Consider the following 10,756-nt stretch of genomic DNA (forward strand, 5'->3'; position numbering starts at 1 on the left):
GGAGAGGTGTGTACATATCCCCCCCCCCCCCCCCCACAGGTACTTTTATGCAGCATTTTGTGGAGATGAGGGGGGTTGGAGGCACCTTGAATGATCGGACCTTGCCAATGAGGTGGAAGGTCCTCCTCTTTGTTGCCAATCATTCGTGTAGGACGTTCCCATTGGTTCCTCTACCTTCTGCCTGGAGGTCAGAGAGTGAGATCACCGGGACGCGCGTACCAGGGTCATGGTAGTAAATAGGCAACAAAGACTTGGTGAATGCCATCGGATCCTGAAGAACGGATTGGGCAGATTTTACCAAATTGATTTATGTTGTATCTCTTCTCGTATATGGAGAACGTCTGGGTGAGGAGGAGACTCTGACCACTCTGTTTTGTCTTACAGATGGAGAGCCGGTGACCGTCACTGACACCAACCTTCCAGAGTGAGCACCAGGGGGGGGGTCGTTGTCCTCTGTGTGCCAAGGTCTCTGGTGCGTGCCATGACAGCCAGCTCAAGTCTCGTCCATCTTCAGCCTTGTGAGCTTCTGATACCTGCTGCCAGACGCTTCACACCTCCCGGAATGACTTCCGGATAGAACTTTCCCTCCTCCTCCCAGTTCCTAAAAGACCCAACTTCCTCATCAGCCTCCTTTACACCTTATAGCGCTCCAATGTTCCTACATGAAAAGTTGGCCGTCTCCTTGCAGCTGGCCCCCTGATGACACTCATGCACTTCGGCAAGCGGTCACGGGGCCGGATGGAAGAGCCAGAAAGGGACAGCCACCCCCCTTGATGAGGTGCAGCAGTGCTTGTTCTGGTGATCTCAGGAGGCTTCAGTGTGGTCTACGGTGCCTGTGAAGAGAATGGAACATAATTCTCACTTATATGAGAATCCCAGAAGTGCCGGGAGGGGCCCCAATGCTGGGAGGGGCCCTAAGAGAGAGAAAAAAGGTATTTGGGGAGGGGGAAAAATTAAATATCCAATTATTGAGAAGAGGGGGGGAGTGTAGGAGGTCAATTAGGTAAGGTGGGTGGGAGGAGCGCAGGTCAGCTGCAGTATTTTAGCATGAGGCTTTCACATTGATAGTGCTGCGTGCTTGATATTGTACCATCGCCCTCTAGTGGTTCTCTCTGACATAGAAACACACCGATAAGATGTATTCCCTTTATAGCAATCAGGGTTACAGGTAAAACGCTCCACATTCCCTACAGGTAACCACGATCGAACCCGCCCACGTGCTGCAGCTATCGATATGTATTATCGATCTTGTGAACTCGGCTGTTCTTTCCCCAGACTGTCACAGCGAACTCTCACCACTAGGTGTCACTGTAGTCTCCCCGACCAATGTTGGGGGTTTGTACCGGGACGCCAGAGTCCTAGGAGGCGGAGCATCCAGTCCCCACCCTTGCCTCTCACAAGAAGAGGGATAGATTTGGCTGTTCCTTCCCCCAAGGAGCCACAAAGGAGAAATCGCAGAATTTTCAGCAATCCGCCACTAAAGTTTTTATGCCAGACGTGGCTCTGCGCTTATTTTATATCGCCGTCATTGTCACCGGCTTCCCGAACGGGTTTCTTGGTGTTGCACTTTGTTTGTATATTTCGTTACTCTGAGGAATTGTTTATATCTCAGCTTTGTATAATGTGTTTTCCTGCTGAGCTCAGGACGACCTTTTACATGTATATGATATTACTTCAAATAAACCAAAAACGAACTCATCTGGTATCACTTATCATAAGACGCGCGGACCTGTCCTCAGACGCGCGGGCCTGCCCTCAGACGCGCGGGCCTGTCCTCAGACGCGCGGGCCTGTCCTCAGACGCGCGGGCCTAGCCTCAGACGCGCGGGCCTAGCCTCAGACGCGCGGGCCTGTCCTCAGACGCGCTGACCTGTCCTCAGACGCGCGGGCCTGTCCTCAGACGCGCGGACCTGTCCTCAGACGCGCGGGCCTGTCCTCAGACGCGCGGGCCTAGCCTCAGACGCGCGGGCCTAGCCTCAGACGCGCGGGCCTGTCCTCAGACGCGCTGACCTGTCCTCAGACGCGCGGGCCTGTCCTCAGACGCGCGGGCCTGTCCTCAGACGCGCGGACCTGCCCTCAGACGCGCGGACCTGCCCTCAGACGCGCGGACCTGCCCTCAGACGCGCGGACCTGCCCTCAGACGCACGGACCTGTCCTCAGACGCGCGGGCCTGTCCTCAGACGCGCTGACCTGTCCTCAGACCTCAGGGTAGAATCATCCAGAAGGGGAATGGACGGACTGTATCTAAGGTGACCCTCTGCTGATTGTCAGGTCGTGGATGATAAAGGAGAGACATCCTCTCACTTCCTGCCCTACTGAAGTGACAGGAAGTGAAGGGATTAGTTGAAGATGAATAAAGATTGTTAGGAAGTGTCTTTGAATAATCTTTATTTGGAGGGAAGAAATTAACAAGGAGATCACTGAGCCCCCGGCTGTACATACTCTGCAGGGTGACAATGCAGTGGGATCGCCTGCGGAAAACTCTTTTAGCTCCGTGACCCCCTTCCAATGTCCCCCATTTATTTCTGGATCGGGGACACAAACATGCGGGTATCCTGCAGAGCCGACGTGTCCAGACAATGTGGAGAGACAACCGGACACACAAGAGTGAAGAAATTAGATTTATTAAGAACACAAGTGACAAGCAACATAAACACAGCACCATGTGTGAATCTTGGGTGAAAAGATAAATGTGCATGGTTTATACCCAATCGGGTTACTTATAAACCATATATATATATATTAGGAATTAACCCAATTCGGTATATACTGTACACATTTATCAATTTTTTTCACGCAAGATTCAGATTCACACATTTTTCTAAATGACTCTTCTGGAAAAGTAGGTGAATCTTCAGAGAATAAGTGACTCTGAAAGAATATTCGGGTGAACATGAGTGAATCTTGGCCAAAAAAAAAGATAACCTTCACATTTCCTACACTCCTGTGACAGTATAGAACACCCCTGAGTGTGACAGAGCCGATCATTCCCCGGGCAGAATGAAAGCACGAGCGCCGCCACTGCCAATCAGCAAATAAGCGAAGTGACGCCATCTTGTTGTAGTCCTCTAGTGTGGGACTCGTTTTTGAAAAGGGAACCGCACGCCCAATATGGCTACTCGGGGAGGAGACTGAAATAAGCGAGTGATAGCGCTCTAGTGATGGACATTCTCTGCCTGCTGATTGGCCCAAAACGGCGATTACGTCAGTGATTTCCTGGCGTATGCTGGGGCTGCGGTCTATGTCATTGGTCAGTAGCCCCGCTCGATGCTGCGCCCTCCATGCATGACGGATCGATTTTTTAAAAACAGTGACGAGATTGTGCGCGGAGCTGCGATAGGCTGGCGGAAACGTGACGTCAGAGCCCAGGGGCTTTCACGCTATCCCATTGGCTGAGAAGTTTTTTCGCTCACCCGGCTGGTTCGGAATAGGTGAGTGAGGGGAGAGGGTGATGTCCGCTGGAGGAGCGCCGGGCCCCGGTGTGACCCGGTTAAGGACCGACATTCCTCCCAATAAATACACTGTGGTTGGGGGATCGTCACATTCACCCACACCTCCTCCATATACAGAACAGTGAGGGGAATTCATCAAAACTGGAGCAGTCGCCCTTGGCAACCAATCAGCGTCTTTGTTTCTTGTTCAAAGTTAGAATGAAGAAAGAAGCTGATTGGTTGCCATGGGCGACTGCTCCAGATTTTCTCTGCTCTAGTTTTGATAAATTCCCCTCACTGTGTATTCATTAAAATGAATCCCGAGACACCATTTCCACCAGATGACAGAAGTGATCGATTCACCACCAGTGAATCTTTGGTGAAAGTCTCATTTACTACAATATAATGCCTCCCCTTTGCCTCCTATAGAATCTGGAATAAGTGTCACCGGAAAGAGTGTCCCCATATGAATAATTCCCCCTTCTTCCTGTCCCGGGGGATCTTCCCGTCACTTTGTCCTTGTTTTGGTTCTGGATACATTGTAACGTTTTTCAATCACCGGGTTTCCTCTGTCACATTGTTACCCTAAGCTCCTCCTCCTTTAGAACTAGGACCCTCCCACATGTCCCATCCGGAGTGTCTCAGTGGTCAATACGGACACTCTGATTGGACGACGGGTGGGTAGGCGGGGTTTTTGGGGAACACTTATGTTCATCCAGAACAAATATTGATACAATACCCCATCCCCCCGCTGATGATCAATGACAACTTCTGCCATCCTGTCGCCTATCCAGATTCCAGGCCGCCTGTGTAGACCGAACGTCATCCGCCATCTTCTACCCGCAGCCACGCAATGGAGAAACTGCGCTGCCCGGAGCACGGTGAGCTCATACGATGGAAGTCTGTCTGTCCGATGGCGGCGTCCTCACGTCCGTCCTCCTGATCTCCTCCATTTCTCCTCCGCAGGCTGTCTGTGTTTCCTGAAGACCGGCACCCGGGATGGACCCAGCAAGGGGAGGAGCTTTTATATCTGCTCAGCCAATCGCATCGCACCGTGCCCGTTCACCCAGCCCGCCAAGTACGTATAGAATCGCAGCTGACGCATCATTTAATGGTTGTCACCGGGAGGAGGAAGGAAGGAAGATCTCCCAATGGTGACACCTGTCTGAGGGGTGTGAGCCTTGGGGTCAGGTCACACAAGTGATGGAGAGAGGCTCAGCCCACTTATTTCCACGTGGCTCAGTGAGCAAGGCATCCGTCCTTCGGTGGCTGGATGAGCAAGATGTTGATCCCTCATTGCCAACTTGCATTCTCTAGCAAGGGGGGTGACACAGAGCTCATCCAGCCACCCAGGGAGTGACACGGAGCTCACATACCCCCTCACAGGGGTCATGGGGGGTCACCGGAGACAGAGGAGTCTGTAGAGACACAGGTAAGATGTAGCGGGGGGCTCGGCTTTGACACAGTGACGCATTGCTTGTATGCCCCCGCAATGCATCACACGGTCCTTTAAACGCACGCCAATCAGGAGAAGTGAAGCCAATAGGACGTGGTGATGGGAGAAGTCCTGCTGGTGGCTGCGGGGGGGGAGGGGGTGTCCCCCTTTCTAATGACTTTATAACCTTCCGGTGTCGTCTTTGTTTTCAGCCTTCCTCCATCGTTCTGTCTGCTGCATGAAGAACATCAGGTGGAGCTGCAGTCGCTGGTGAAGCAGGACTCCGGAGGTTACAGGTCAGGCAGCCATATTGTCTCTGTGTCCCGCTGCTGGAGAGCCCCCCGTCCACCCAGAGCAGTATACAAAGTGCCGCCGGTCACGGGTCCGGGCGCCTGCACGCCGGCGGGGAGGGGGAGGGTGACCCAGATTTGTCTCTATTGTCCTCCAATATTACTGGGTAATGTATAGTAAGGATGGGGGTGCAGCCAAGTGTGGGGAGCCCGGGGTGTCAGTGATGGAGCCTCTGCACCGTTCGGTGGGGCCTCGGCCTGACACAGATATACATATAAGGAGCACTGACCCTCGTCTGACACCTCCCCGCTGTCAGCCGTCTGTCACCTGTAACACGGGACTCTGCATGCGGACAGTTTTTGGCCCGGCGGGATCGGCATTCCTGTGATGTAGAAATATTATGCGTTCGGAAGAAATCTCGCCAAACAACACCGCGAAGAGGCAAAGTGCATGCCGCACCGCGTCCCATTTTCATAGGTGGCGTGGGGAACAGCGCGCCCCCTTCCGCCCACCGCTGTTTGACCGCACTGATTAGGAGACTAAGCTCATTGGTTTTAAGTGACAACACGAGCCTCTGGCGCCAGGCGCTTGTCCGAGACGAGCGCCATCACAATGCATGTCGGGGCAGAGGAGCGTCCGAGGGGTTGCCTAGCGACGAGCACACCGAGTGAAAGACCGGCACGCTCACAGCAGAGGGAGGAAAGCAGCGCGGCTCTGCCTGTGCTTCACACTCCTACAAGGGGATGAGGTCTGTCAGCTTCCGTGGAGCACAGAGCTTGTTCATATCAACACCAGAGGTAGACTAGACCAGCGCTGATGACATCGGCATGCCCATGACGTGCCGCAACAGCAGAGGAGGTGGGGCCACAGAGCAAATAGGATCAGCTATAGGCCGGGGAGGATTGGCCGAGATAAAGAATGGATCGCCGCGCAACCGTACAGAGTTTCTCTTTGACATTCAGAGATGAGTATTCCGTACCTGGATGGTGACCAAGCTGGGAAGGGGGCTACCCGTGCGCCTCCGGGGGTAATGACGGGGGATGTGAAGACGTGGAGGAGCGCAGGTGCTGGTACTGATTTCTAGGGACACAGGACCAGGGTGACACCGGGGACCCCTCGATTACTGGAGCAATGGCAGCTGTGTAGGGGGGGAAACACCGGTCCGATGGGGGGGGGGCCAGAGAAGCGGAGGTACCAAGCAAAAGGTGGATATCCAGGAGCAGAGTCAGGTTCCAAGCCACACACGGGAAAGCAGAATCTCCAAGCAGCGAATGATAGGTCAGAAGAGAGGTCAAGGGTCATGTATGGAAGAGCAGAGAGTCAAGGTACCAAATCAGAAGGAGGAAGGCGGAGGCGGAGTCAAAGGTCAAAAGCCAGAAATCGTACACAGGGGAGCAGATTCACAGGAACAAAATGACGACCACTCAGCAAACTTACTCATGGCCCCCGTCTGTGTAAATAAAGTGAGCGCGCCCGCTAATTAGCGTGTCAGTGCGCTAATGTGCGTGCGCCCATATGTAATTTGCAAATGTGCACTCCGGTGCTTGCATGCCTATGCACCAGTGCGCATTTGCCCAAAACCTTCAGCACAGGATTGCGCACAGATGCGCGCGGAGGTCTTTGAGCCGGTGTTCTATCGAGAGCTCCAACTCGTCGAAATCTCCAACTACCTCACTGGCGGGTACTTTGCAAGTTGCAGATTTGGACCAGACGGCGTTAGACTGCAAAACACAAAGACGGGCGGAGCTTCTGTACGGCTGCCTTTTAACAATATTCAGCAGGTGGCAAACTCGACGAGTTTTCTGAAAACGCTACGCGCGCATGCGCGCCGCAACTGTACAGAGCTCCCGTCTTTCTGAGCACCGGAAGTGAGGTAGTTGGAGATCTCGATGAGTTGGAGCTTTCGATAGAACACCGGAACTGGTTTGCTGCCAAGCCTCTTACAATAAGTATTTCTACATTGGTCAACAGACCAGCAGCTAAGATGTAATGGCTCAGAAGACTTTTATAGGGGGGGCACCCAGCAGCGGTTTGTCATGTCATCCGCAGTATTGAAGTATTCCTGACCGGCGTGATCGCTCTCTCTGCAGGTTGTATTACCGCTGCACCAAGAGCAAGAGCGACGGCAAGAAGTATTGTGGGAACATTCCATGGCAGGTAATGTAGCTAGTGCTGGATGGGTTCTATCACTGGCACGGTATATGTGGCTGTTATTGTGGATATGAGCCAGTCTCTGATAAAGTCTTTTCTCTGCTCCTCCTCCGTCTCGTGTCTTCTTCTCCTCCGTCTCGTGTCTTCTCCTCCTCCGTCTCGTGTCTTCTTCTCCTCCGTCTCGTGTCTTCTCCTCCTCCGTCTCGTGTCTCCTCCTCCTCCGTCTCGTGTCTCCTCCTCCTCCGTCTCGTGTCTTCTCCGTCTCGTGTCTTCTCCTCCTCCGTCTCGTGTCTTCTCCTCCTCCGTCTCGTGTCTTCTCCTCCTCCGTCTCGTGTCTTCTCCTCCTCCGTCTCGTGTCTTCTCCTCCTCCGTCTCGTGTCTTCTCCTCCTCCGTCTCGTGTCTTCTCCTCCTCCGTCTCGTGTCTTCTCCTCCTCCGTCTCGTGTCTTCTCCTCCTCCGTCTCGTGTCTTCTCCTCCTCCGTCTCGTGTCTTCTCCTCCTCCGTCTCGTGTCTTCTCCTCCTCCGTCTCGTGTCTTCTCCTCCTCCGTCTCGTGTCTTCTCCTCCTCCGTCTCGTGTCTTCTCCTCCTCCGTCTCGTGTCTTCTCCTCCTCCGTCTCGTGTCTTCTCCTCCTCCGTCTCGTGTCTTCTCCTCCTCCGTCTCGTGTCTTCTCCTCCTCCGTCTCGTGTCTTCTCCTCCTCCGTCTCGTGTCTTCTCCTCCTCCGTCTCGTGTCTTCTCCTCCTCCGTCTCGTGTCTTCTCCTCCTCCGTCTCGTGTCTTCTCCTCCTCCGTCTCGTGTCTTCTCCTCCTCCGTCTCGTGTCTTCTCCTCCTCCGTCTCGTGTCTTCTCCTCCTCCGTCTCGTGTCTTCTCCTCCTCCGTCTCGTGTCTTCTCCTCCTCCGTCTCGTGTCTTCTCCTCCTCCGTCTCGTGTCTTCTCCTCCTCCGTCTCGTGTCTTCTCCTCCTCCGTCTCGTGTCTTCTCCTCCTCCGTCTCGTGTCTTCTCCTCCTCCGTCTCGTGTCTTCTCCTCCTCCGTCTCGTGTCTTCTCCTCCTCCGTCTCGTGTCTTCTCCTCCTCCGTCTCGTGTCTTCTCCTCCTCCGTCTCGTGTCTTCTCCTCCTCCGTCTCGTGTCTTCTCCTCCTCCGTCTCGTGTCTTCTCCTCCTCCGTCTCGTGTCTTCTCCTCCTCCGTCTCGTGTCTTCTCCTCCTCCGTCTCGTGTCTTCTCCTCCTCCGTCTCGTGTCTTCTCCTCCTCCGTCTCGTGTCTTCTCCTCCTCCGTCTCGTGTCTTCTCCTCCTCCGTCTCATGTTCTCTGTCTCTCTCCCTCCGCTATTCTCTTCATCAGGAAGTGCGGCAGAAGCTGGTTCACAGGTCCGCGCTCGTGTTGGAAAATACTGATAAAACTCAGAGGAATCCCTTTAGAGTCATCAATGAGGGTCCCAGACATGGAACGTGGAAAGAGATCAGCGAGGACAACAATCACAAGAGGGAGGGCGTGAGATCCCAGGGTGAGGACAGGAGGCCTAGTGATGAGGAGAGGAAGACCAAAAATGGGAGATCGGATCAGGAGGAGAAGCAGCATAGTGATAGGAAGGATCGGGACACAGCTCCTAGTGATAGGAGGGATCGGGACACAACTCCTAGTGATGGGAAGGGTGAGGACACAGCTCCTAGTGATAGGAGGGATCGGGACACAGCTCATAGTGATAGGAGGGATCGGGACACAGCTCCTAGTGATAGGAAGGATCGGGACACAGCTCCTAGTGATAGGAGGGATCGGGACACGGCTCATAGTGATAGGAAGGATCGGGACACAGCTCATAGGGATAGGAAGGATCGGGACACGGCTCATAGTGATAGGAAGGATCGGGACACAGCTCATAGGGATAGGAAGGATCGGGATACAACTCCTAGTGATGGGAAGGATCGGGATACAACTTCTAGTGATAGGAGGGATCGGGATACAACTCCTAGTGATAGGAAGGATCGGGACACAGCTCCTAGTGATAGGGGGTCTGATAAGGAAAAGAACAGAGAGGGTGAAAGACAGAGTAATGAGAAGGTGGGTCCAGAGAGGAAGATCAGTGATGGTCAGGAGAAGAGACAGAGCAGAGACAGGAAATGTGATCAGGAAAAGATTGGTAGCAGTGGAAAGTCTGATCAGAAGGTGACTACGGATAGGAAGTCTGATCGAGGGAGGCAGTCTGATAAATGCCCGGCTCAGCAGGTAGAGCAGAGTTTGAAGATGAGTTCCCCTCTTGAGAAGAATTCAGACATTTTGGTAAACAGGAGCCCGGAAGAAGAGCCCGCCTCCTTTCAGATGTGGCGGGGGGAGGCGCTGCCATCTGGGTTGAAGATAAAGAAGAAGGAGGTTCAGCACAGGGAAGAAGGGACCCGTCATCCTGAGTCTGAAAGTAAAGTTCAGAGTCATACACCAGGTGACGAGAGGAAGAAACCTTCTGATTGCCGGACAGAATCGGGTCACCAGGAACCCGCGTTCTGTAAAGACTATGGTGTTCGGCCTCATCACAAAGAGGCCCGGTTACCAGCAGAGGCTGATGATGAGGCTGAGCCATCCAGGTTGCGTTCTGATGATGGGAAGGGCAAGGAGGAACAGGAGATCGGTGAGGACGCTGATGAAGATGATATCGTATTTGTGAGCTCTCAGTCTGGAAAGGATCAAGCAGCTGCAATAAGGACATCAGGGGGAGGAAAGCAAAGGACCATCACCTCCTTCCCAGGATTCATCCCGCAGACCGGGACTCAGAACTCCACCGGCCTCCGCTCAATGTTCACAGCTCAGCTCCAGCAGAAGAAGGTGAGTGACGCCCCCACTGGAGCCATGGTGCTACAGCCTCGGCTTACAAAGATTGTGTATTCCTCCTTAAAGAGACATTCTTCCCATAATGTGCTTGAATAAAAGGGGTCTGGAGAGAACGGTGACCTCACCCCTTCCATTATGTGACCGCGCTCAGGTCTAGCGGCTGGCCTCTCCGGTGACTGAACAGGTAGCAACCTGCTGCGAACACTTCCAGGTTCTCTGGTATAGGAGCAGATCAGGGACTCTTTGTTCCCGATCAGCTCAGGCACAGTGCAGGGGATGGCTTTGGGGTCGAGACCCCCTTATGGCTCCATAAAGAGAATCGGTCACTGTACAATACTGTCATAAGAGGGAATTCCAGCCCCTACGCTAACCCACCCTTCCCAGACCTCCTAAACTAACGTACACTTAAAGTGCAGCTTACTCACCTCGGTAAGACCCGCTCATAGAGGCGAAGCCTTCAGACACTGGAGACCCTCGGAACAGTGCCCTATAAAAGTCTATGAGGGTCCTCTGTACAGACACAGCCAGTGGTGGAGAGGAAGAGGAGAAGATGGCTGCAGTTGTCTTCTGAGGTAAGTAAGCCTGTGACCGCCCCCCACCGCACAATGTGCTCCCCCCCCCACCGCACTAT

The 10,756-nt window shown here is 53.7% G+C and overlaps 2 protein-coding genes across 2 annotated transcripts in view; both read left to right on the top strand.

Annotated features, from left to right (window-relative positions):
- The window catches only part of LOC108801643 (butyrophilin-like protein 8), a 6,144-nt gene extending 5,659 nt beyond the window's left edge, over positions 1-485 (top strand). The window contains exon 3 of the mRNA XM_018573534.1: positions 385-485. Coding sequence (XP_018429036.1) covers positions 385-428 — 44 coding nt within the window. The 3' untranslated portion in view covers positions 429-485. The remainder of the gene's footprint in view (positions 1-384) is intronic.
- A 3,798-nt stretch (positions 486-4,283) lies between these two features.
- The window catches only part of TTF2 (transcription termination factor 2), a 30,861-nt gene continuing 24,388 nt past the window's right edge, over positions 4,284-10,756 (top strand). Inside the window, 5 exon segments of the mRNA XM_018573532.1 lie at positions 4,284-4,311; positions 4,397-4,508; positions 5,078-5,161; positions 7,247-7,313; positions 8,647-10,119. Coding sequence (XP_018429034.1) covers positions 4,284-4,311; positions 4,397-4,508; positions 5,078-5,161; positions 7,247-7,313; positions 8,647-10,119 — 1,764 coding nt within the window.

This window comes from Nanorana parkeri, unplaced genomic scaffold, assembly GCF_000935625.1.
Source record: "Nanorana parkeri isolate BGI_ZX_2015 unplaced genomic scaffold, ASM93562v1 scaffold2417, whole genome shotgun sequence".
NCBI classification, from domain to species: domain Eukaryota; kingdom Metazoa; phylum Chordata; class Amphibia; order Anura; family Dicroglossidae; genus Nanorana; species Nanorana parkeri.